General features: G+C 38.5%; 1 protein-coding gene across 3 annotated transcripts in view; it reads left to right on the plus strand.

Annotated features, from left to right (window-relative positions):
• Positions 1–25,888, plus strand: part of pde8b (phosphodiesterase 8B) — a 54,977-nt gene that overhangs the window by 20,611 nt on the left and 8,478 nt on the right. For all 3 annotated transcript variants that reach the window (XM_044333444.1, XM_044333443.1, XM_044333445.1), the window contains exons 3-17: positions 4,225–4,415; positions 7,134–7,193; positions 8,495–8,552; positions 8,855–8,943; positions 9,060–9,138; positions 10,042–10,182; positions 10,274–10,362; positions 10,455–10,509; positions 14,436–14,487; positions 16,127–16,204; positions 16,912–16,988; positions 20,329–20,493; positions 22,115–22,160; positions 24,030–24,159; positions 25,149–25,347. In XM_044333444.1, coding sequence (XP_044189379.1) covers positions 4,225–4,415; positions 7,134–7,193; positions 8,495–8,552; positions 8,855–8,943; positions 9,060–9,138; positions 10,042–10,182; positions 10,274–10,362; positions 10,455–10,509; positions 14,436–14,487; positions 16,127–16,204; positions 16,912–16,988; positions 20,329–20,493; positions 22,115–22,160; positions 24,030–24,159; positions 25,149–25,347 — 1,509 coding nt within the window. The remainder of the gene's footprint in view (positions 1–4,224; positions 4,416–7,133; positions 7,194–8,494; positions 8,553–8,854; positions 8,944–9,059; positions 9,139–10,041; positions 10,183–10,273; positions 10,363–10,454; positions 10,510–14,435; positions 14,488–16,126; positions 16,205–16,911; positions 16,989–20,328; positions 20,494–22,114; positions 22,161–24,029; positions 24,160–25,148; positions 25,348–25,888) is intronic.

The raw sequence follows: 25,888 nt of genomic DNA on the forward strand, positions 1-25,888 counted from the left end.
AAAAATCCCCAAAAGTTGTCTTTGTGCCACTTTAACCTTTTACTACCCACCGTCTGGCCCGCAGGAGGCTAGTATGTTGAACTTTCACTGACTAGTACAAGGGAAATTTGATATGAACATGTAATATTTGCAATGATAAATCAGATTGTCATTATGGTTGTTTTCAAAAAGAATTCCCTGTCATAAAAATATTCAGGTACAATACGCCCTAGAGTAGTCTCTCCCTTCTTCCAACAGTATAATAAATCCTTGAAAAACTTAAGTCCAAATTCACTGCAAGGGTCTAACAATCTTAAATAGATCACTCGTTTTAATTCAGGGGTGTGTGTCAAAGGGTTAACGACTTGATTCATATCCAAAGGGCTTTATAGCCTTAATGACACTGTATGCGTGTTTTAACCGTCTTCTCTGAGGCTTCAGGTTCACTTGCTTCTTCAGCTGTAACTGACAATTATGTTCATTATCAATTAATGTGACAATTATGCTCTCAAATAATTGATACATTTGTTTCTATTAAGTGTCAGAAAAAACACATATAGAAAATACTAAATGTCAGTTGTCAAGTTTACAAATTCAGATTGTTTGATTTGTCCAAGAAACAGTCCAAAACCTTAAAGTTTGGTGTCATAGAAGACTAATAAAAACCAGCCAATACTGATATATTTGAGAAGCTGGAACCAGTAAATTTTTGTCATTTTTGTTTTAAAAATTACTTAAAGGACAAATGAATGATTAAAATAGTTGCAGATTAATTTTCTGTCAATTAACAAATCCATTAATTGACTAATCATTTCAACTCTACTCTAGACAAAGCTTGTTAGTAGACCTTTATCACATGCTTAGCAAAGCATATAAAAGTATACAGTTAAGAGAACAGATCATGTCTGGTTTTCTGGTTTATGATGTCTCTGTCCTCAAACTGGTAAAATTCGTACACACAGCACTGGTACACATTAAGCTCAATGAGCTCATATTTTTATAGGTTACAGCATAAAAATGGAGATAAAAGCAGTAACATCGACTCTAAATGGCCCTTCTTTACCTTCATATACTATCTCTGATAGGCTTAGGTTGTCTTACACTACCACAAAGATAAAGTGCTCAAAGCTAGTCGGCCCAATGACACCTGTGTGTTTGTGAATCTCTTAACTTTAGATGGCATCTGGCCTGGGTGTGCAAACATGGCAGATTAACCCCTGAACTCTGAAAATGTGAGTCAGCTCGCAGCAGCAGTCGGGGATAAGCTTTATGCCAATTGAACAGTGTTTCCATACAAACTTCGAATCCAATACGTCACTGCGTGTAACTAAATGTTCAAATTTAAAATATGTGTTCAGTTTAAGAACGCTGTACGGTAATTGTGTAAACCTACGTTCATTTGTGTACCATTAACAGTGAGTTACATGCAAGGAAGTGTGTGTCTAAGACAGTTATGATGGCGGTATGATGGAGTGCAGCCATGTGTTTGACTGTTTGTACATCAGATGGGGTATTAAGACCAATGGCGCCTCCTACCAGGCTCGTCGTTGGTGACATATTTGGGTGGCAGGTCAGAGATCTGTGCGGTCGGCGTCGTCCCAGAGTCGACTGGGCACTGTGTGTGTGGAATTTCACATGCTAGCACCATGGTTACACAAACCAGTGCCATGGTTACACAAGCCAGCACAGGATCAAAGACTGTGGACCTTTCACAGGCACTCACCAATACTACCTCATTTTCTCCCTCTGTCCTCTCCTTTTACATCTTGTTCTTCTGCCATTTTTCTTTTCTCACCTTTCTTTTTCCATATTCTGTCTGTTCTATTTCCAGGTGTGAACGACTCCATAGATAGATTTCACACCCTGAACTACTCCCTTCCTCTACTTCTCATTTTAAAACTGTGCAGGATGAGTGGGGAGTCATGACTTTAGCTCCCTTCTACTTTTTTCACCCACTCACTCATTCTCTTTTCCCTCTCTCTCTGCTGCACCTCCATGCACTCCCTCTGTCACTCTATCCTTTGTTGTCCTTAGAGGGAGTCAGGAGGTGATGCTGCTGTGAGGCAGAGCTGAGTACTGTTGGTTCTGGCTGCCGCCCAGCTGCCTGTGTGTGTGAGTGTGTGCGTGTGTGTGTCTTTATGTGCCTCTTAACAGTGTTGTGTTTCCTCACAACTGTACCAAAGGTGGCTGTGGTGTGTTCGTGGTCAAAACTCAGTGTGGGATCAAAAACATGTGTCCACGCTCCGCAGGCTTCATGTCTGTTGGTGCGAAACACAGAATTCATTTGTGATTATGTGCTGCTCCATAATAACTCAATGGGAGAAGACATTGTCATGACATTACATGATGTCTGTTTTAGCTCTTCCACCCCTTCATTTTAAATACCCCTATTCGGGGTCATGGAGGGGGCTGGAGTCTATCCCAGCATGCACTGAGCAAAAGGCAGAGAGACACCCTGCACAGGTTGCCAGCCTATCACAGAGAAAACAAGCAGATAGATGAACACACTCACAATTATGGACTGTTCATAGTCTGCAGCTCCCCTGAGTTGTGCAAGTCTGGGGACTGTGGGAGGAAATTCACATATACTCAAGAGAGAAAACATGCAAACTCTGCACAGAACGGAGCAGAACAAAACCACCCTCTGCCTCCTCTTGACTAAAGAATTTGATGTCTTTCCTACATTTATAAAACATGAAAGTTCCCCCTCCACTCAAAAAAAAAATGTTTTGCTTCTTGTTCCTTCAGTTGGATGTTTGAGTTTCACTGTGCAAAATGATGTTTGTGCAGAGTTTGTTTTCACATTCATCTGCCGAAGGAGGAAAGTTTCTCTGTGCTCAGTTTAAATCTCAGTTCAAAGCATGTACCTACAAGCATGATTTGTGACATCACAACTAGTTTGGAAGCCATTCGTGGTCCAGTATGCAACTTACACAAGTGTGATGTGGAAACTTGAACCTCCAGTGTATAAACACTGAGAATGGAGAAGGAGGAGACATCTTGTGTGCAGCAGTTAAACTTTGGAAGTGAAAAATATTTGCATATTCAGAGATTCTGGATTGAGGGAGAAGGAGTAGATGTAATTTTAAGGATTTAAATGAGATAAACAAACTTGTTTTAGAAAAAAATCATTTCAGTCACAAATTATCGTTCAGAGCAGAGTATTATGTGTCTTAAAACATGTTTGGAGGAGATCTGTAAACACATATTGAAAGGTTCCTCTCATAACTTTTATAAGAGCTGGTATTCTTGCTGTTGAGTCACTTACATCCCTGAACTCCAGTTTAATTTTATTGTCAACAATGCAATTAGGTGCAGTAACAAGCTGTAAGGATTAACAAACAGTACCACACTTTCTCATTCAAGTGAACGGGAAAGTGTATCCAAATTTTTGACTGGTACTGTAGATATGAATATATAATATGAAATTTGTGAGGAAAGAAGCAGTGCTGAGATTTTAAAAAATCAGGTCTTTCTTGCTATGAGGCGACATAGTTAACCACTTACCCACCATGCCTTGTGATATCAATATGTAAGCAACAATCTTTTTTTTTTTTTTTTTTTTTACTATTTATTTCTCTGTCAGTAGGTGGGCATGCCCTCCTTTTCAGTATCAGATTTAGAGTTGTTTGTATATTTGATACATCTGAGTAAGCTGTTATTATTATTCAGCATAGGTTGTACAGAATTTAATTCATCCATCCATCTAAATCACACTTGCACAATAATGTCACAGACTGCTAGTACTATGAAAAGTACCTTTCTTTTCTATAATTTTGGTCATTTTCAAAAACAAATCTCTGTCATAAAAATCTTCCAGGTACAATGCTGAGAGATTATAACTCAAATCTTAAAAACATTATGTCCAACTTCACTGAAAGGGTCTAACAATCAAGAATGGTCTACCTTCAAAAGGGAGGTGGGTGTTAAGGGTTAAATACCCCCAAGAGCTGCTGTCACACTGGGGGGTTTTGGCAATGAGCTCAATCTAATTGCAAATTTATTATCTAGATCTTAAAGAAAGAGGTTCAGCAGTTGCACCAGTTATTATTCAGGCCCATAAATGTCAGTAACCTTCGTAGTACTGTAACTTTGGTGTCAGCTGATGTCTGGTTCTGCTGCTCTGGAGAATGTCCTGTCTGAGTAGTAAATGTTGTGTAGACCTACTAACATATATATTCTATAATTATCACCGTAGTAGCAGCACTGTCTCACCCAGGTGTCCGTTCTCTCCTGTCCCCTCAGGTCCTGCTGGTGTTCGCCAAGGAGGACAGCCAAAGTGATGCCTTCTGGTGGGCCTGCGACCGTGCTGGGTTCAGGTGTAACATCGCACGGACGCCTGAGTCTGCCGTTGAGTGTTTCCTAGACAAGCACCATGAGATTATAGTCATTGATGGACGCAACTCGCGCTACTTTGAGCCTGAAGCTGTCTGCCGGTGAGCCTTACTTTGGGGACTGTTGTCACTGCTTCTGTGTTGTTGTCTCATTTTGTCTTTGATGGACTGACATTTGTAGAATATCTCCTCCTAGAAAGTTGCTTAGAGGAATAGTTTTGGGATTTATGCATCTTGCCAAGAGTAAGATGAGAAGATTGATACTACTCTCATGTCAAATATAATATGAGGCTACAGCTAAAGAGGGATCCCTCCTCAGTTGCTATTCCTAAGGTTTCTTCCATTTTTTCCCCCTTAAAGGATTTTTATGGGGAGTTTTTCCCTTATCCGAATCAAGGGCCCAAGGATAGATGATGCTGTATGTTGTACAGATTGTTAAGCCCCCTGAGGCAAATTTGTAATTTTTGTAATTGGGTTAAAATAGTTAAAAATTGACTTGACAGCTGCAACTGGTTAGCTTAGCTCACACAGACTGGAAACAGCTAGCCTGACTCTGTCCAAAGGTAACAAAACCCATCTACCAGCACCTCTCTGCTAAGCCAAAAAAAACAGTCCTGCACATAATCCTTGTAAAACCACAACTTGTCATCTTTACACTTCGGTTTTTGTATGTATTAAACAAACAATATATACTGTGTTAATTAGTAAGATTGAGATGTGCTGTTAAGTCATTTTTTTACCTTTAAACAGAGCCAGGCAAGCTATTTCCCCCAGTTTCCAGTCTTTAGGCTAAGCTAAGCTAACCAGTTGCTGCCTGTAGCTTCATAGTTAACATACAGACATGAAAGTGGTATCGACCTTCTCATCCAACTCTTGGCAAGAAAGTGAATAAGTCTATTTACCAAAATGTCGACATATTCCTGTGAGTTTAAAACTGTGCTGTGATTACTCCAACAACTTGAACTGGCACAGTTACCTTCTTTTCTTTTACTGTTTCAACCAGACCAACAAGTATGTTTGACTTTAAACTGTTGGAAAGGGTTTCATCGGCCAAAAATGTCAGAGAATTTTTATAGCAAAAATCATGTAACTATTCACTTCAATCAAAAATAATCAATACTGAAATAATGAGGTTCAATCTAAAATCAGCAATATACAAGAATGTTCAGTTTGCTTGAAAGCAGCTGCACTGTAAATAGCTTTGGGGCACTGTAGTGGAGGGATTGTTGGCGCCATCTGGTGTCCACTGGAAGCACTGCAGGCATCTGCAACCCAAAGCTGCACACTGTTGAGTTCCTGTAGTCTGTAAACAGGAGTTCAAAAGGTTTCTGAATTCAATGTTTTGCGCTGAAAAGAGGAAGTAGTGGATAATGGATATCAGTATTAATAAGGAGCACTTGAGTGAGCCTGAACTACAAAGCTTGAGAGCGTTTGTTGACATGAAAGCTGGATAGTGGCCCAGTGGTACCAAGAGTAGTTCAGATGTAGAAACTTGAAAAAGAGCTAAGGTCCTTTTTTTTTTTTTTTTCTTGTCCATGTTTTTCCACAGAAAAAGCCCCTGGCCACTTTTCAGATTCCTCTTTGATTGTAACATAAACCCATTCACTCCCTGAACTTGCCAAATGTGAAGTTCATACTGGTTGTACTGGTCTGTGTTTGTCCCCTATATACACAACTCTCATGTGTGCATGGGCATTTGAAGATTTATTCAGGAAATACTTTTATATATCTATGTTTGGCACAGATTTGGACAGCGTAAAACGGAGTCTCTCAAGAACATTTCAAACACGCTGGTTTTCATGTCAAATTCCTTCATTGGGAAATTGAATGCTGACATTGAAGACAAACAGTTGTTACTAGAGGTTAAGCTAAGTTGTAATGACATTTAAATTATAACCAAGCTCTTATTACTGCAAATAACTAATAAAAGCTGGATTCTGTTATGTGACATGTACAAACAAAGGCCTTTTGTTAAAGGGTTTTTGAATGGGGATTCCCAAGGATGAAACTGTTTAATATGTGTCCCATGGTTGTTTTAATGCCTGTGTGAATACCTTACAGGCATCATTACAAGGATGTCTGTAAAGACCTTTTATGTATGTTTTAAACATTCTCACTTTTCACAGTCTTGGTGAAATAGTGCATATGCCTCGTTATTTTTAGCTAAGACAAGTGAATGCTATACTTCTATGTTTAATTTTGTCGGGAATTTCTGCAGACTTTTTGGGTTGTAGTTATTGTTAGATACAGTACTAACCCATCCAGAGTTCTTGGATACACTAAAAGCCACCACCATATATTTTGTAGAGTGATTTATTATAAGTGCTTCATTATTTCCCCAAGTAAAGGAACAGATCCATTTGTCTCTCCTGTCTCCTGATTACCACAGTTTGGCAGCTGCTCCTTGTCTGTTCATAGCTCCTTCACTCCTCTCCTCGTCACCATTTTTTCTCCTCGTCTTTCCTTTTCCCTCCTCATACCTCTCAAGGATCTCTGCCATCATTTGTTCCTTCTGCTCCTCCTTTTATCCTCCATCACTGTCTTCTTTCCTCCTCCACCTCTTGGCCACTTTCCCGTATGTTCTTCCAGCGGTGCGGCTTTGTGGTCGAACCTCTGAAGCAGATGTTGTGCATGGTGTTCCTGTGTAAAGCACAGAAATGTTCTGTCCTTCTTTTGTGGCAATGACATCACCCCCAATCTGCCCACATGTTTACTCTGTACCTGAGTCCAAGCCACTTCTTATGAGCTCAAAGTGTGGACGAATTGAACTCCTGTTGACACTCCTGCTGACTTTTAATCTGCTTTTTGTTTTCGTTCCAGGTTGATCCGCGCCACAAAGCCCTCAGAAAACACAGTTATTCTAGCCGTTGTGCCACAAAAGTAAGTTCGATTTTACCATTTGTAGATTTTAATATCCTCTGTGTTATAGGAGTTCTGTGAGATTGTGCTTTAAAGCCCCTGAAAACTTCAAAGCTTCAAATCTCAAAGATCCCTTTCAGACATGTTTGAAGACATATAAAAATACTCTGCTTTGAATAATTTGTGTCTGATACGGTTTTTCCATAAAAAGATTGAATTACCTAGTTGGCTTCCAAACTAACTGTGATGTCACAAATCATGCACGTAGGTCCACACCTTTAACTTGATTTTCAGTGAGTACAAAGAAACTTTCCCCCTTCAACAGATAAATGTGAAAACTGCCTTCTAGTGTCAAACTCTGCACATACATCATTCTACACAGTGAAGCTCAAAGTTCAAACTGAATGAACAATAAGCAAAACACATTTTTGAATGGAGGTATTTCTCTATTACATATCAACCTTTTCTCTCAAAAATTACATTTATATACAACTAATTTGCAACAAGAAATACATTTTGAAGAAAAACATAATGTCGCCTGAATTATGTTTTCTATCAATGTAATGAGCGCATTTTTTTAATTAAGGTATCTAGTAAGTCGAAAAATGTTGATACTGAATATATGAGAAAATGTACAGTGTTTTAATCTTGCAATATAATATCTGCTCGTGGTGACTACAGTATTATTAAACTTTTTTATGGTTATGTTTAAGCACTGGCAGCACTTGGTTAAGTTTAGAGAAAAATAATCTTAGTTTCATACAGAAAAAAAGTCTGCAGTGTTGAAGCATGAGACCTTACGTGTTTAATAACATTTAAATTAAAATCGCAATTTAATCAATGTCCTAATCAATGTTTTTTTGTTATCTAAACCTAACCACATATGGGACTGCATAACTCCGTCTCTGGTGTCAGTGTCCTGTGTTTTATACATCCTCCATCCACCCTGATCTCCTTCTCCCATAACTCTAGCATTTCATTAATTCAAAAAACATTGCCTGTGAACATAATCCAGGCATCACTTATGTTTGACATTGCAATGTAATTGGGAAATAAAGTATATTTAGCATAGAAAAATGTAATTTTTAGGAGACAGGGTTGACAGGGCGAAAATACATATATACAGTATATATATTGCACTAGAAATCTCTCATGTGGAAGAACCAGAACAGTTCCAGATTCCATCACTCATAATAAGAAGCTGATTAAGACGACAAGTTTTCAGGGCCTTTAAACTACATAGTTTTCCATGTAGATGTGGACCTCTACAAACATAAATGATGGTAGCAGATGGTAATTATTCTTTTTCTGTCATTGTATAGACCGCCTGACCAGGATGAGCCATCTGTTCTTCCTCTCCTCTGTGCTGGATTTAGCAGAGTATGTCCAACAACTTGCCTTCGCTTGTGACTGTGTGTTTATAATAGACGTAGGCCTGAATGTGTTATCCTTGTTTTTGATAGATGCTTATTTATTGGCCCTCTTAGAGACTTCAGACACTAAAATAGCAGCATGTTGCCAGTTTGAAAGAGGCACTTATTGTCAGTAGTCTCTGATGGTGTGAAAATGACGTAGGAGGTTGCAAAACAAGTCACTACTGAGTAAATCCTGACTCATTCAATTTTCTACACCTCTGTCTCTCCGTCTCCGTCAAACACCACTTAACCTTGTTTGGCCTCCAGAGGTTTGTGGAGAACAGCAGTGTGTCAGCCTGCTATAATGAGCTCATACAGATTGAACATGGAGAGGTGCGCTGCCAGTTCAAACTCAGGTACAGCAGAGGAAAAACACCTTAACCACGCATGCACTATGTGGTCATACATACATGCAGACAATACGTATACTAAGTGGTTTTGGCACTGATAATCCAGAGTTATTCATCCACAGGGCGTGTAACTCTGTCTTCACTGCTTTGGAGCACTGTCAAGAGGCTGTGGAGATCACAAGTGAGGACCACATTATACAGGTATGGATAATACACACATAAATACATGCACATGAATAAATACAAAACCTAATACCTGTCCGTTAAGAGATAATGCTGGTGATATTCTTTATTTTTGTTATTGTAAACAAATCTCATGGTGGTGCATGTTTTTGAGATTTGTGGGCAAGTTTCATTCACAAAAATGTTACCAAAGAGTAAAAACAAGAATTTCACACTGCAGAGTTTCAAGCTACACTTTCAGAAATCATCAAACTCCAAATTCGTTCAGACTAAGACATTACAATTCCAAGTCAAACAAGTGTTTCTCCCCTCGTGAATAAAGGCTGAGACTATCTGTTCATGATTTGTACGACAGGTCTAGACCACTCGTAAATTTCATTTGTACCTACAAGACAATTGGTGAACGCTACCCGTTTTCTTAAATCACTTGTATCACTGTACATACCTCTTAAGAATAAATCTGTTCTCACGAGTGGTTCTTGCATGAGGCCCAGTATGTTAGTACGTCTCTAAATACCTTCTGATTTCTCTACCCTGGCTGCTGTAGTTGTCAATAAAGGTTTCTCACAGGTGTGAATAATGCATTTGTTGGGGACTATTTTCAGCTGTGGATATGATGCAGTAGTGAGTATTTATGGCAGTAGGACAGTGTATGTGGAATCAATTTAAAGTAAAAAACAGCTCCCATGTTAATTGTAAAAAAAGAAACATGTCATGAAACATGAAACATTTTTGGACAACAATTGAGCTCTATGGCACAGAGGCTTTTATCAGGCTTTAGCTGTGCAGACAATACACGTTAGTAGGATGAATTCATTACTGGTTTGGGTCTTTTCATGGGATTTGTTGACAATAAGAAAAATGGAGAATACCGGACTTCTCCATAAATTCTACTGTAACATCTTCCTGGTTTTATCCCAGTATGTGAACCCGGCGTTTGAGCGCATGATGGGCTACCATAAGGGGGAGTTGATCGGTAAAGAACTGACCGAACTCCCCAAGAGCGACAAGAACAGAGCTGACCTGCTGGACACCATCAACACCTGTATCAAAAAAGGAAAGGTCAGTCATACATCCATTCAGTTATCCATCAACCCACCTATGAAATACGAGGACAGTGTTTCATTGCATGATTGTTCTGTTCTCTCTGAAGGAATGGCAGGGAATATACTATGCCAGAAAGAAGTCAGGCGACAGTATACAACAACATGTGAAGATAACACCTGTCATCGGTCAAGGAGGGTGAGCCAACTTAAACAACCGAAAGTGGTTACGTACTGTACATTTCCAAGAAATCAGACATCACTCACAGATTCTTTTCTTGACCCCAACAGGAAAATTCGGCATTTCGTAGCCATCAAGAGACCTCACATAGACAACAATAATCAAGTGAGTGGATTAATACTCTCAATTCCTTTCAGTCTTCTTTTAGTTATCCTTTTGGTAATGATGAAATGCTGTACTCAATGATGATTTCAGTCGTCATTAATTGTTTGCTCTAACAAAATCCGGAGGCCTCCTGAGAGAAGCAGAGGTTCTTCTAACAAGGAGTTAAATAAGAGCTTTGAAAAGCATTTCAAAAGTGGCAATAAAAATCTGGATCACTGATCAGACACTGACTCATTCAGGTACCCGGGGCAAAAATTCAAACCTGGACCACCCTTTCTTTGCCTGTACTGTTCCAACCTTAAATTAATAGCGCCTGCCTATTAGCAGCACTTTGAGATCTTAAACCTCTTAAATCTGCCCAAAAATGCTAATTTGCAAGTTAAAATGAACGCTCCTATGAAGTTTAATTGACAAAAGCCTTAGACTTAAATAATACCACTTTTGAGGATCACAGTGGGCTTGTTTTTTTCTTTTATGTTGTGGAGCTTAAACAAATGTCAGTCCATCAGTAATGCTACAGTAAATCTTGGCCCAATCAAGCCCGGGAGAGAAATTAATGTTTCTGCAGTCCAAACAGGCATGGATTGCAAACTCTGCTGGCAGTTACTTTTACATAAATACATCAAATGAACTGTAGGCTAAAGTGTCAGATTTAAATACTTCAACCAGGCGTGCAGCCTCACTGGCTTCCAGCTCTGTTGAGCAGTGTGCCTGAAGCAGGTGTGTCGCTGCTCTCAGCTGGGTTCCAGGCCAATAACGTCATACTATGCTAAGCTACAGCTAAGCACCAGGATCCCCTGCTAAGGCCTGTGAGGGCTAGCAGCCAGGCGCCAGGGCTATTTATACCCCAAGCAAAGCTGCACAGGCACTAGCTTTAGCTCATTGCTCTCTTTCATCATGTGTACATAAGGTGATTCAGCCATTGGCATCTGCCTGCCAAAGCCAAATGGCATTCATTCCTGCATGTTGGGATTGGGAATCCTTAGACATGGTAGTGACTGATCCAGTTCCCGAAAATCAGGGAAGCGAAAAGTCATCCCCCACAACCTGAATTGTGCAATGTCAAACTGACTGGTATTTTCGTGCCTTCCTTCTAAATTAATTTTCACCGCACATTATAGTACAAAACCAATGCAAAGGAGGAATAAAAGTTTAGTATTTGTTGACATTTTCAACCGAATCATGTTGTCAGGCATGTAATGCATCTTCACTGAGACACCATTATCCATCTGACAACCCAAGGCCACAGAGGTTCTTTCAGGATACCACTGATCTGATATCCTTGGTTGGGACATTTTCCTCTGAGCACTTAAAACCACACATTATTCCTCGTCTTTTCCCACCCAGACGTTTGGCTGTAGACCACGGTTTCCATTTCATTGTGTTGTTTAGTTAGCAGTATTTGTCTAACCACTCCAGACTTGCAGCAGGTTTAGGGTCAGTTTTGTTTGACTTTCCCTCTCAATTAAGGGCCATCATAATCTCAGCTATTTCCCAGCTTTAGTCAAGTTAATTCAAAAGATGTTTTTTTTAGATGTCTGTTTGTGCTTTGCAGCCCAAGAAGCCCATTAGGATGCAGCCAGCTAAATCTGGCAACCTTGTATGTCATTAGGAGTGTTTATACCGTCTTAATCCTATTTACTCAGTATGGGAGGTACTGGAGACCTGAGAGCGGGCAAATGTAGAGAGAAGGCCTGTAAAAAGAAAAAAAATGACATGGATTCTAAAAATTTTATGTAATTGTTGAACATTTAGTTGACTTTCTCTGTATCATTTTTTTTTTTTTTGATTTTGTACTTGAATTAATGAATATACAGTATGTCTGGATGTACGCATTCATCATTTCATAAATTTGCATGATGTAAAGGTGCAGTGAGTCACTCGGGGAGAGGAAAATCTTGTGTAACAGGATTAGAGGCTCTACATATCCATATCTACATAACCTCAGTGTGCCCAACTGGATGTACTGTACAAATATATTATTATGAGTGGAAAATGTGCTATAAGGTGCACTTATAAAAATATCTCAGGACCAATATATTGATATGAGGTGTGTTTATTACATTTTTTACAAGTATATGTACTTATAATTGTGAATTATGTGATAGTCATACAAAAATATATCACAGTTAGAGACATAATCCCCCCTTTTAAAAAAGTGGGATAAATAGCAAATCAGTATTTGGTCTACACATCTCATAATAACATTTAGTTTTTGGTTTAGCTCACCTGCTAGTGATTGAACGGATTAATTTGTCTTATTTTCTTAATCTGCTTTGCCCTACAGTAAGGGTGGAGTGGAAAGAAAAGGCTTTAGAGTTGCATTTATAGATTGATAGCTGATTATTTTGCCAAAATCAGCATAGACTATACATATCAAAAAATGGAGGTACAATGTTCAGTAAATGCAGTGCAACATAATATAATATACATAGTGTTCTTTCGGCTTATTTGTCCATTGAAATCATTTAACCATTGTCCATTAAATTACAAATGATCATAGTTCATATTAAGTATATCACTGTTTTGCTGTGTGTCTTTCTATCTACTATTGAAATATATACTAAAATCAATATAAAAATGAATCTACAATTACAAAAACAACAAAAAATTGCATGAATTGCACTAGAGTTAAACTGAGATGACAGTTAGCATACTGCTAGTCTGCTAAACTATCTTTTAGCTCAACTAATTTAGCTGTTTGTTGTTTTTATCATCATAACTAGATTTAGCTACTGTATCACCTTGTTATATTGGATAGCAAACTGAGTTATCAAAGTGTCGATTTAGGCACATTCTTGCTTTAGCTGACAAGCTACCTCTTGGCTGCATCTTTGTTAGTATTTTTGGCTTTGTATAGCAGTGCTTTCTCTACTATTTCAATCAACTACTTTCCCTTATTCTTAAGTCACAGGTTGCTGTTTAGAGAATATTTTAATGCTAAAAGGCCCCATGAAACAGAAGTTAGAGCGCCTTTAGCTTCTGTACTGTGACATATTTCCCAGTGAAATATGAGCGGTGTACAGTTACAAGAGGGATTTAAATCAAATTCTTTACATTTGATTTGACCGCTAAAAGTGAGCAAGGCTTTGAGTTTAGTGCAATACGGAGCTGCAGAGAGAAACGGAGCTACAGAGGCTTCACAAACACCTCCCTTACCTGTTGTTAGAACAGGACGAAGACGAGGGAGAGATGAATGAGTTTTTGCCCACTGATATCTGAACACACTCTTCCTGTCTGTCTCCATATTGCTCTGTGAACTACTACGACCCACAAACAGTGAACTGCAGTTTTATATGACTGGTGTAGCTAGCTACTCACCCAAAGTCACATTTGATTGGATGAACTTTTGTAAGCGTCCCTGAGTGCAAGATGAGTCATCAAACATTGGAAACCATTTTACAGCAAGAGAAAAGAAAAGAAAAATACTGTGATACAGATTTTTTTGACACATATTTGGCGTATAACAAGAGATAAATAAACCATTAACACTTCGACACAGGATTAAAACTGGGAAAATGTATTTTTCATTTCATGGGGCCTTTAAAAAAGTTACACTTAACTGTAGTGACACAGCATCCAGGTTAAAAGAGACTTAAGTGTTGAAATATCAACATTTTAAAAACATATAAATGTACAAACCTCTGTTGCATGTGCACTTTAAATGCCCATTAATCAGGTGCATTAATATACTGTGCTGTATTTTTAAGAAACAACAGGTTGTTGCGGTGAGTTATCTTCAAAGAGTGTCCTATCGCTGGTTCACATTAAGTCTTTAATCAACAGAAGTAATCCTGTTAGTGTGTTGCTTTCAAGGAGCAGGAAATTAGGTTGATTATATTCCTCACAGCGAAAGCAAACCAACAGTGATTCTTGGTTGTAGTCCAGACTTGGACTTTAATCAGCTCCCACTTTCTGTCTCTCAGGTTCACAAGTTCAACAAAGAAGAGAGATGCAGCGGAGAACATTCTCAGTCAGGTAACTTACAACATCATATTTTTTTAATGTTGTCGGTTTCTCATAGATGGACAGGTATATTTTTATGTAAAGAAACCTTACAGATAATTGTGGAATAACATGATTTAGATTAGCTCCCATTTGTGCCTCTTGTGTATTAACATTACATTTCGTGTCACAGAGGTAGTATTTTTCCCAAAATGAATTACCGGACGACCTTTGCAAAACCCATAAGGTTGTTTAACAATACTTACTACTTTTCTGAAGGTATTTCCAAAATCCTCAAAGACTCTTTTAACAATATAGATTAAAAATTATTCTGTCTGCTGTGGGGTTAGGGTAAGAATGACATGTCTCCTTGCTTAAAGGCCGTGTTGACTATTTTTAAAGTCTGTCTGAAAACAACAGTCAGGTGCCCAAATGAACAATGAAACACTGTAATTATTCCTCCTGTTTATACTGGCTATTAAAAGATCCCCTTCATAATGCAAAACCCACAAGCCTCCTTCTGTAAAAAAAAAAAAAATGTATTTAAAAATGTATCTGAAGCTTCAGCTGTTCAAATTAGTCAAATTAAGTAGATATGTTTCAACATTACAGTCTTTTTAGTCACAGCTCAACAGGGAAACACTGTCCGAGGAAACACGAAGAGGGAATTTTTTACTAAAAAGAGTGTAAATGTGGCAGATATCCACTTGGAGTTAATATGAGGCTTCAGCAGTCTGAGTTAGTCAAATAAAGTGGAAATCTTCCACGTTTACAGTGTTTTTAGTGCCAAATTCTCTCTTAGTGTGTCAGTGTTTTCCTGTTCAGCTGCAGTGGAGGGATGGTAACAAAAAGAGGGAATTTGGCACATACATTGACAGATTTTTACTTGATTTGACTCATTTGGACGGCTGAAGCTTCATATCAGCTTCAGATAAACTTTTAAATACATTTTTGCACAGAAGGAGGACTGTGGATTTTGGCCTCCATCGCTTACATTGTAAGTGCATTATGAAGGGGAACTTTTAATATCCAGTATGAACAGGAGGAATGATTACAGCGAGGAAAACCTCTTTCACTGTTTATATGGACACCTGACTGTTGCTTTAAGACACACTTGAAAAACTGTGAACCTATCCTTTAATTTATATAATCTTTTTGTCGATTATAATTCTCTATATTGACGTTGTATTGTATTTGTATTATTTCATAATTTCATACAGAAATAACATTTTCATATTTTTCTTGTGTCGTACAAGACAAATGTATTTTCCTGTACCTTGATAGGTAGAGAAGAGTTGCAACTTGGGGTACAGGTTAAAAACTTTTTTATCAAGCACAGGACACAATATTTTTTGATCCAGATGAGTCTTTGAAAAACCCAAAATCAATGACCACTGTTCAGAAGGTATTTCCAGAATCCTCAAAGATCGCTAGGTATCTATTTTTCAGAAAAGACGGACACTTACAGCAGCTCTGTGACGTAAACGTGATTTAAATACATGAAAGGCACAAACTGGGGAAGGATTTAGATTAGCTTCAGAAGCAAAACATACTATCTTTGGAATGAACCAGAGCAGTGAGACTCATCTATATCAGTATAAATCTGTGCCTCCACCAGTCTAAGCATATACTGTACATTTAATGTCCATTACTCCCTTCTACCTCTCTACAGAGTGCCATTCTCTACGTCACCGGGACAGGAGGAAAGATTCGATTGATGCCAGATCACTCAGTTCGCGTGGCAGCGACGGTAAGACCATTCAAAATTCATTATCTTGTATTTGAGCCTCTGTTCCAGTGAACAGATGGAGCCCCAGTTTGTGCCATTCTGAAGGAAAGATAAGCAGGAGAGTCAGAAAATGATAGGGAAAGAGGACAAGAGAAATGAGATAACTACGTGATGGGAATAAAGTAAGATGATAAAAGCGGGAACACAAAGGAAGAACAGGGCAAGAAAAGAAATGAAGATTGGAGGGAGATGATTGGAGAAGGCAAATCAGAGAATGAGTCAGATTGTGTTATGGTAGGTACTTGAATTAAAGAGATCCTAAAGAGAGATGTCGTGGGCTCGGTGACATTACGTACCTCCCTCCTCAACTCACTTTGACGCAGCTGCTGCTATTTTCAGGTATCTCAGCTGAGTGCTGCTTCTACTCTGCTTCTCTCTTCTTCAATCAAAACCACTTTTACTTCTTTCTCACTGCACACCCTTCTCATCCTCCATCACCCTTTGTATTAACATTTGCTCTACATTTACATTTTCACTCCTTTTTTTGTACATTTTTCTGTACTGTACATCCTCTCCCTTTTTTTGGTCTTTCATTCATAAGCTTTGATGAGGGCTGATAATTGCAGGCTCTGTGAACTTAAGTAATCAACAGACTATGTGGGTTTGGCAAACAACAAGCCTCAGTTATCGTAATACAGTACATAAAATTATTATTGTCTGAATTGCAGCTCCCAGTTTACAGAACCGAAGATATTCCTCCGTCGCCAGGATTCATTCCATGACTATCGAGGCTCCCATCACCAAGGTACGCTGCTTTCAGCATTTAGCCATTTTGCACACCTAATGATCCCACCCACACAGAAAAAAAACAATGTTTATTTGTTTGTTTGTTTTTTTCAACTGACCACACAGTTTTTTGATTATGAGGTAAATGATAAAAATGTCAATATACAGAAAAAATGGAACATTACTTCACAACAATCTGCATATCTATATTGAAATAAAAGACTATTTTAATTACACATTTATTTTATGGACTAGAGAAATGTGTAAAACTTGAGAAATAAAACATTTTACATATAATATAACTAATGGTCTAAAAATGGTATAGATATGGTATAAAAACAACAAAAAGTCATAATATGCAGTATATCTTTGTATAACTCAGACTTGTTCATTTGTGTTTTGGTGCAACAGCACAACAGTTTTTTGGGTAATAATGATAACTTAACACCTTTCATACATAAAATGCAGCTCAAAGTAGTTTACCTCAAATTGTATGTAAAGAAAATAAAAGCAATTAAAAGAAAATCTAAAAAAAATAACAAATCAATTAGATGTGGGGCAAACAAAGCATTAAAATGCAATAAAGTTGGGTATTATAGTATAAAATTTCAATGGTTTTCAATGGATGGATTATTTTTTGTGGATTTATACAGACCATTGCTGATTTGTATTAAAACACAAGAAAAGTATTTCCCATACATTTCAATGTGGACACACTCGTTGCATTGCCCTCAATGATCAGAGTGAAGTGGTCGATGTCCACAACTTTTATTAGCAGCATTAGCTGCATCAACCCGGATTTACAGAATCCATTACTGTTTTTTCATTAGAAACATCCACAAAATGTCTGAAATATCATACTGATCTAATCATTGCAATAATATACAATGTGGTAACATTAGATTGATCATACTGACAACAGTTAATAATCAGAAAAGTTTGTATTCGGTGGCGATTTTCAAGTTAATTAAAAAATGTTAGCAATACTACTTTTAAAAAACTGAAGGAAAACACTCTGATGCATTTATTTCAACAAATGAAGATCAACATTTCAGCAAACTGGAAATCTTAACTGATTGATTATGCATGTTTTTAAGAAATATTAGTAAGTTGTCAGACTTCTGGGGGGCTATGGATTAAATTAAATTAAATAATTCTGAAACTAAACTACATCAAAAAAGCTACCTTGGGTTTCAGTCAGGTTGAATTGAATTTACAAATTTTTAAACAAGAGATCATGACACAAATTGTGCTCTACCAAACTGTTGAGAAAACCACTAAAGGGTTAAAGGAAAACTAGCAGCTGGAACAGCAGGAGCTTTCTTCCAGTGAACTATTTCATATTGAATCCTTTATTTAAGTTATGCCTTAAGCACTTTAAAACACACATTACTCCTGTTGTTTCTTCCAATGTAGGAATCAATCAGTAGAGCTCATTCTTCCACCAGCAGCAGTCACCAGGTTGCACGTGTCGGATTTCCACCATGAATTAAGTTCTTTTATGGCCCATTTGCAGCTTGTTTCCCATCAGCCGATGCCTAAAATGGAACATGAGATCTGCCTGTTCAGATTTAAGCCTCTTTTAAGCATTTTAGTGTATTATTGCAACAACGCTTAGCTAATCACTTGCCATTAGAGCTGCCTTTACAGCCTTCATTTTGTCTGATTGAGACAATAATGAAGGGTTTATCTCTTATGGCTGCTAAAAGGCAGACATAACAACTAATAGTGACAAGATGTGTGTACTGCCTTGCCTCTCTTTTTCCTATTTATATTTCCTCATGGTAATCATTCCCTGGAACCAAACTTTACAGAAATGTATCCACATTTTAAAATATTTTAAAGGTAAACTATGCAGGATTTTTCCTAAAAAACAATGTATAGACTCACACATAAGGAATCCCTCTCAATCATCACTTATGATCCACTAGAAGTGTGTGGCGGTGTATTTATCTGCAGAGACCCTGCCCTCTGCCTGTATTTTCTTATTATTTTGCTGTGTTCAGGACGCTTCTAGGCGTCGACCTTTGGGCAGTGGGCGTGTAGCCCCCAGCCAATAACAGCGTGCAGGGTGTGAGGTCAGGACTTGTAGCATAGCAACTAGGTCACTGTCTCTCCTCTCTCCTCTGCTCCGCTCTGCTCTCTGTCTCTTTGTCATGGATATATAAGGAGCTGCAGGTCTGTGTGTCTGCTTGACCGAGGGCGAGGCTGAGCTACACACACACACAGAGCAGAGAGGCCACAGCGGACAGGATGAAGCTCCGCATTCACACCAAATCCGGCAATGTGGCACCTTCCTGCAGGGTTGTGCGGAGGTGTGAACGTGTTTATTTGTGCTTTAGAACGCTGTGAAACAATCAGAAAATAACGTTTTATTTATCTGATTCACGGCTTTGTTCTCGCCAGCGCCGTTCGCTCTCTTCATTCACTCTCTAGCTCGCTTGACCACCGCTGCTCTCTCTCTTTCTCTCTCTCTCTCTTGCAAGTTGAGCCGGGGAAGAGGGGCCGACAAATCCTGCATAGTATACCTATGTATACCTACCAATCGACACAAAGACTAAACAAAAACATAAACCCCATCCAACTCCTATTGCTGAGATGATTTCAGTGTATTTTACAATAATTAACAACTTTAAGAAAGGTCAGTAATTCTGATTGACTACCACTCTTTAATCAGGAAGTCACATGTGGCGTCTATACTTCTCACCAAAATATAGATTAAGAATGAAAAGAGTGAATAGGAATTAAAATATTCCAAATCAAAAGCTGTTTTGAGGTAAAACTGAATGTTTGACATTATTTGGTAGATGATGTTTTGTTTGTGCATTCTAGGAAGCAACATTTCTTAGAATTGTTTACAGAATGGATAATATTGTTATGAAAGAGCACCATAGTATGTCATTAGATTCATTGTTCCACACCGCTATTGACGGTTGATGTTGTCAATATAGGGAGATTTGTAACAGCATTTATTTATGTCCTTCAAATTTTAATGATGTTCAGAATTGTTATTGTAATAAGGCTTCTCTGAATCCTCCATGACTCTGCTCTCGTAATGTAAAGGTCAGGCTGTAGGCTGGATCATACAGTGCTTTGAGATCTCATATACAGCGTACAGTATGCCACATTGTCTCATTCTCCCTCCCGCTGCGAGTCCTGTGATGCTCTTTTGTGTTTGAGAAGCAGCTTTATTAGCTGTTTTTGCTCCGGATGAGATTTCTCCAGCATCACATGCACAAAGAAAGGAGCACTCTGTTATGGCATTTCTTGCAGAGAGGGGTCTTTCTGCATTTGTTTGTATGTAGAGTCTGTTTTGCACCAGAAAAGGGACTTTTTTTTTTCTTTTTCCTCTTCCCCAGGTAATAAACATCATCAACGCAGCCCAGGAGAGCAGTCCGGTAACGGTGGCGGAGGCTCTTGACCGTGTGCTGGAGATCCTGAGGACCACTGAGCTCTACTCCCCTCAGCTCGCCTCCAAAGAAGACGACCCCCACACCAACGACCTGGTTGGGGGGCTCATGAGTGTAAGAGGCAGTGTAGATATTTCATACGGTGTATGCGCTTGAGTTCATTCGTAAGTATAGATGCTGGAAACACTTTATAAGGAGAGGTTAGAAAGAGTCTTTTTTTTAAAAAATGTTCTTACCTCATGCGTATGAAACTGAACATGCATTCTTGTTGAACCAAGGATTCTTTGCCCTCCATAATTAAATTAAATGTGTATTTTTGGAGTGCCAAGAGAGGCTATGTGTTTTTTTTTCTTATTTGTTGAATAAGTCCAACTTTGGGGTGAGTCACTGTACGCAGATGTCAATGTCTGTTATGAAATCAAAGTTGATTGTACATTTTCAAATCCATCAACTTCCAGCAAGAAAAACTTTCGTATATCAAATTATTCCACGGATCCTGGGCAATTTAAAAGATAAAGCTTGCAATATTCTTTGTTTTCTTATAGTCAAAAAAAACCCATGAAAAGACCAAAACTATCAACAATAACCTATGATAAATTAATCATACTAACAAGTATCTTTTCTGTAGCCAAAGCCTGATGTATAGCAGCTTATTACTCTGTGCCAAAGAGCTCTAAAAACACATCAGTGAGCCACATTGTTGCACAAGGTGACATGTTCCTTCATTACCACGAACATGTACACTGTAGTTCGAGTGAGTCAATCCCGTGTACACTGGCCAGCCGCCAGAATACTTGCCAACTAAATGTGTGTTAATCCACAGCTGAAAATAGTTCCCAACAAATGCACTGTTTGAATAACGTTTGCTAAAAACTATAGTGCCCCGCTGTTTTGGGAAACTACTGCAACTACAATATATTTGTGAGCCGTTTTTAAGATTTACATCTTCAGTAGAAGAGAATAGGCCAGGAGCTTTGCCGCAGACAGGGAGGGGAAGTCTGAAAGTATTAAGATATGGACAGCACATTGTTGGTTTTGGTCTTTTTAATGGGATTTGTTGAAATTTTTGAAAAAAGTCAGCCTTATCCTTTAACCTCATTCTGCCATTCTTGTTATTCCTGTTAATAGTAAAGATTTTTTTAGCAGAAAATGTTTTATAGCATATATTAATATTTATAATATATATATTTATAATAATAGTGTATCAGATAACAGCATGTAATATAAGAGGTATTACTTGTAGTGGTGAACCTACAAAGAATTATCAGCAACTCTGCAGCTCCCCTCCAACGGAGATTTATAGCGAGTTTCAGCACATTGTTTAGCTGTCCAGCTGCAGGCAGCTGTTTTCACAGAATAGGCTCTAAATTTTACACTACCTGCTCAGCACCAAACCGCAAACAGACACAGTTAGCTGTAGACTAGCTGGTGAACATAGTGGAACATTTAACAGCTAAAGCGCCAGATATTTCCCTCAGGAGTTGGTAGAGAGCAAAAACAGAGCTAAAAGAGAGCGAATATTGGACTTCTGTTCACCAGGTGGACACGACTCCAAATGAATGTCAATGTTGTGTTCACAGCTTTTTTCCGTTGCCCCAATGTGGCCAAAATATCAGTTCATGCAGGTTCAATGATGTGTTATTACTAGCTTGAGATTAACCAAATACCACTCTTTTCATAATTCCTTTTATAGTTTTAATTAACTGAATCATTTCTGTCTTTATTTTCTCTCCAGGATGGGCTGCGGAGACTCTCTGGGAATGAGTATGTTTTCTCGAAAAGTAAGTGTTAAAGCACCCACGAATCATCACGTTATGTCACTGATCATGTATCAATATAAAACAATGTCATAATTACCTCTTAAATGCCTTGCACACCCTCACAGGTGTTTTCACTTATTGCGGTTCATGCGACTTATCTTCAGGTCGAAGTTGGGGCAGACATACGCTGGTTATCTCCGCCCCAAACTTGATGTGCTAATAAGAGAGAAAAAGGTGTTAAGTTATCCTGCGTGTACAGATACAGCAAGATTAACAGCTCTGAGAAGAGGCCCAATCAGGAATAAGTGGAAACTCCTGTGTGGGTGAACTGGTGTGCAGGGACTGTGATGTAATTAAGTGCCTTTCACTCACGGTACGACTGAAACGCTCTCATAATACACATTAAGTCAATCAGTAAACATAGCTTGGTTTAAAGATGATTATAAAGATGGAGTTCCTGGAAAAATGAATAGATTAAAGAATAGATTCACAGTTTTCTTAAAGAAATAGCGAGTCGCCAGATGAACATTGTTGAAATCATTCCTCCTGTTCATACTGACCATTAGAAGATCCCTTCATGATGATCTTACAATGTAAGTGATGAGGGACAAAATCCACAGTCCTCCTTCTGTGCAAAAATGTATATAAAAGTTTATCCGAAGATAAGCCGTCCAAATGAGTCAAATCAAATCAATATCTTTCAAAGTTACAGTCTTTTTACTGCCAGACTCCTTCTTTTTGTCACTATACTTCCATCGCAGCTGAACAGGAAAACACTGACACACAAAGACGGAATTTGGCACTAAAAAAACTGTAAACGTGGATGATTTCTACTTTATTTGACTATTTCAGACAGCTGAAGCCTCATATTATCTTCAGATAAACTTTTAAACACATTTTTCGCTCAAAACAAAGACTGTGGATTTTGTCTCCCGTCGCTTATATTGTAAATGTGTTGGGAGAAGATCTTCTAAAGGCCAGTATGAACAGGAGGAATGATTGAAGCAAACAAAACCTATATCAGTGTTCATATGGGCACCTGACTGTTGATTTAAGACAGACTTGAAAAAATTGTGAACCTATCCTTTACAGAGATAGTTTGATATTTTGGGAAATATGTGTTTTCGATTCTCTCTGTGAGTTAAATGAGAGTATTGATTCCACTCTCATGTCTGTGTATTAATTATGAAGCCAGGAGTCAGTTAGCTTAGCTTTGAATAAAGACTGGAAACGGGGTGGGGGGATAGCTAGCCTGGTTCTGTCCAAAGTTCAACAATACACCTACCAGCACCTCTAAAGCTCAGTAATTTACACACTCTAAAAGATGACGAAGACAAGCCAAACAGTACTTAATGTTAATGAGAGGGTGAGTCAAGAACAGGCAGGAGTTGTAGCCTGTGGCCTTAATCACCACTGAGATTATGGAACATGAGGTCTGCTGCCTTGAGTGAATAATATTCTTTTAGCTTTCAACAGTGTGAATTTCTGCATTTGAGCTTGTTATGTAACCTCATTATGATGATTAAAGTCACAAGACAAGTTAACTCAGAGAAGATCTAAATCAAGGGTCTATGTTCCAAGAAATGGTCTTTGTCTTCATCAAGTTGGAAACAGTATCCTTATCTCATGTCTGCTCATACAGTTCTTTAAACAATCTTATCTCACACCATCTTTCTACCGCGGTCTCAAAGGACCAGATTTACAAAGTAAGACACTTAGTCAGTGTGTTTGCACATGTATATAGAAATTAGAGAGCCAAGGTTGATACAGTCATTCATTTATTCATCTGTCAAATCCCACACAGCGCTCCCTCTTGGTTTGCCCCCTTTTATGGTCAAATCACATTGAGCTGTGTATGTGTGTGTGCGCACGCTCCTGTTTGTTCCCTAGATATGAGCCAGAGCCAGCTGGCCATCCCGATCACTCTGAATGATGTCCCTCCATCCATCGCCGAGATGCTGAATGATGAGGAGTGCTGGGAGTTCAACATCCTGGAGCTGGAGGCGGCTACACACAAGAGGTACGGAGACGACGGAGCCAAGACGAGGAGGAAGACTTTAAATTTGGGCTCAGAATGGAAACGATTTCACTTAGTTATCATTTCAGCAGATAGTTCATTTGTTTGTGGATATCATTTTTGTTTATGAGTGTCTCCTAGTAAAGCTGTTTCGGTGCAGTAAATCACACAATTTAAAACTACTGCTCCTTAAACCAGATCACAAGATACACTGCAAGTGAATACTGGACTTTGGAAAAGTGCCTTCCAGTACTTTAAACCATATAAATGGAATTAATTACAGAGGATATTAAAAATTCAAAATCTCAACCCACTGGATGAATTTTAACTATTAATTTTGGACATTTAAGAGATGTCAGTCTTATCTTTGTGATCTTGATGTCAATGAGAACACCAGATCAAATACATTTTATAATAACTGTTACATCACTCGTCTTTTGCATCCTCAGAATTGGCAGATGATATCTGTTAACCTTAAAAAATGTGGTTAAATCTTCTCCCTCTTATGAGAACGGTCAAGGAAACTAAATATGTCAATGACAAATGTCAAAGTTTTTGTCATTTTACTGCATAAAATACAAGCATTAAAGGAATAGTTCAACATTTTGAGAATACACTTAATGAGAAGATTGATCGATACCACTCTCTCCAGACATGAGAGGATGGATCTTCTCATCTAACTCCCAGCAAGAAAGCGAAAAAGTATAAGTCCCAAAATGTCAAACTGTTCCTTTAAGAATATTTCCACCTACAGAAAGTCAACTTCTCTAACATTTAAAACTACAGTACCTCAGTAGATGACAGGGTAAAGATATTCAACTAATAATCACAGTCATAGCAGATGAAGATACAAGAAGACAAGATAGCAAATGTGCCATGAAGAAGCAAAAAGACAAGAACATGGGTGAAATTTAGGAAAACATGAATGTAAAGTACATTACTTTTTGTATTTAATCTGTCCGTTCACACTGTCTTGTGTGTGATCCCTGCAGACCGCTGACTTACCTCGGGCTGAAGATCTTCACGAGCTTCGGAGTGTGTGAGTTCCTCAACTGTTCGGAGGCCTCGCTGCGCTCCTGGCTCCAGCTCATTGAGGCCAGCTACCACTCGTCCAACTCCTACCACAACTCCACGCACGCCGCAGACGTGCTGCACGCTACTGCCTACTTCCTGCGCAAAGAGAGAGTCAAGGTTAGAGGAAAAACACACATCTGGAATGACTGATATACTTGCAGTATATGCAAATAGAATACTATATACACAAACATAAATAGCAACTATAAAGTGTGTTTAGACAGAAATTGGAGCATTGAAGTTGCAATAAAAAGTTAAATACAACACTCGCACTTGAGGATATAAAATTGGGTGGTGGGTAAAGTGTCGTGTTGTTGCAGGGAATGATGTTAGCAGACTGAAAAAAAAAATATATTACTTCACTTTTAGCAGCAAAACCAAGTCAGCTGGTAGCCAAGCAGCTGATGAATGAGCTGCTGAGGGTGAAGTTGAATGAAACGCTAATGAAAAACAGCTAATGCAACAACAATTTCAGTGCTCTGCCTGAAATAACGTTATGCTCCATTTGTTGCTTTAGTCCTTCGCTCAGTTAAGCTTAAGCAGGTTGTTCCTTCCCCCCACAGCTGCAGAGATCCTCCACATTATTTTAACATATATTTTACTTTGGGTTAAACATATGTTAATCATCACAACCGAATGCAATGTTTTAAATATACTA

This window comes from Thunnus albacares, chromosome 18, assembly GCF_914725855.1.
Source record: "Thunnus albacares chromosome 18, fThuAlb1.1, whole genome shotgun sequence".
Classification (NCBI taxonomy): Eukaryota; Metazoa; Chordata; class Actinopteri; order Scombriformes; family Scombridae; genus Thunnus; species Thunnus albacares.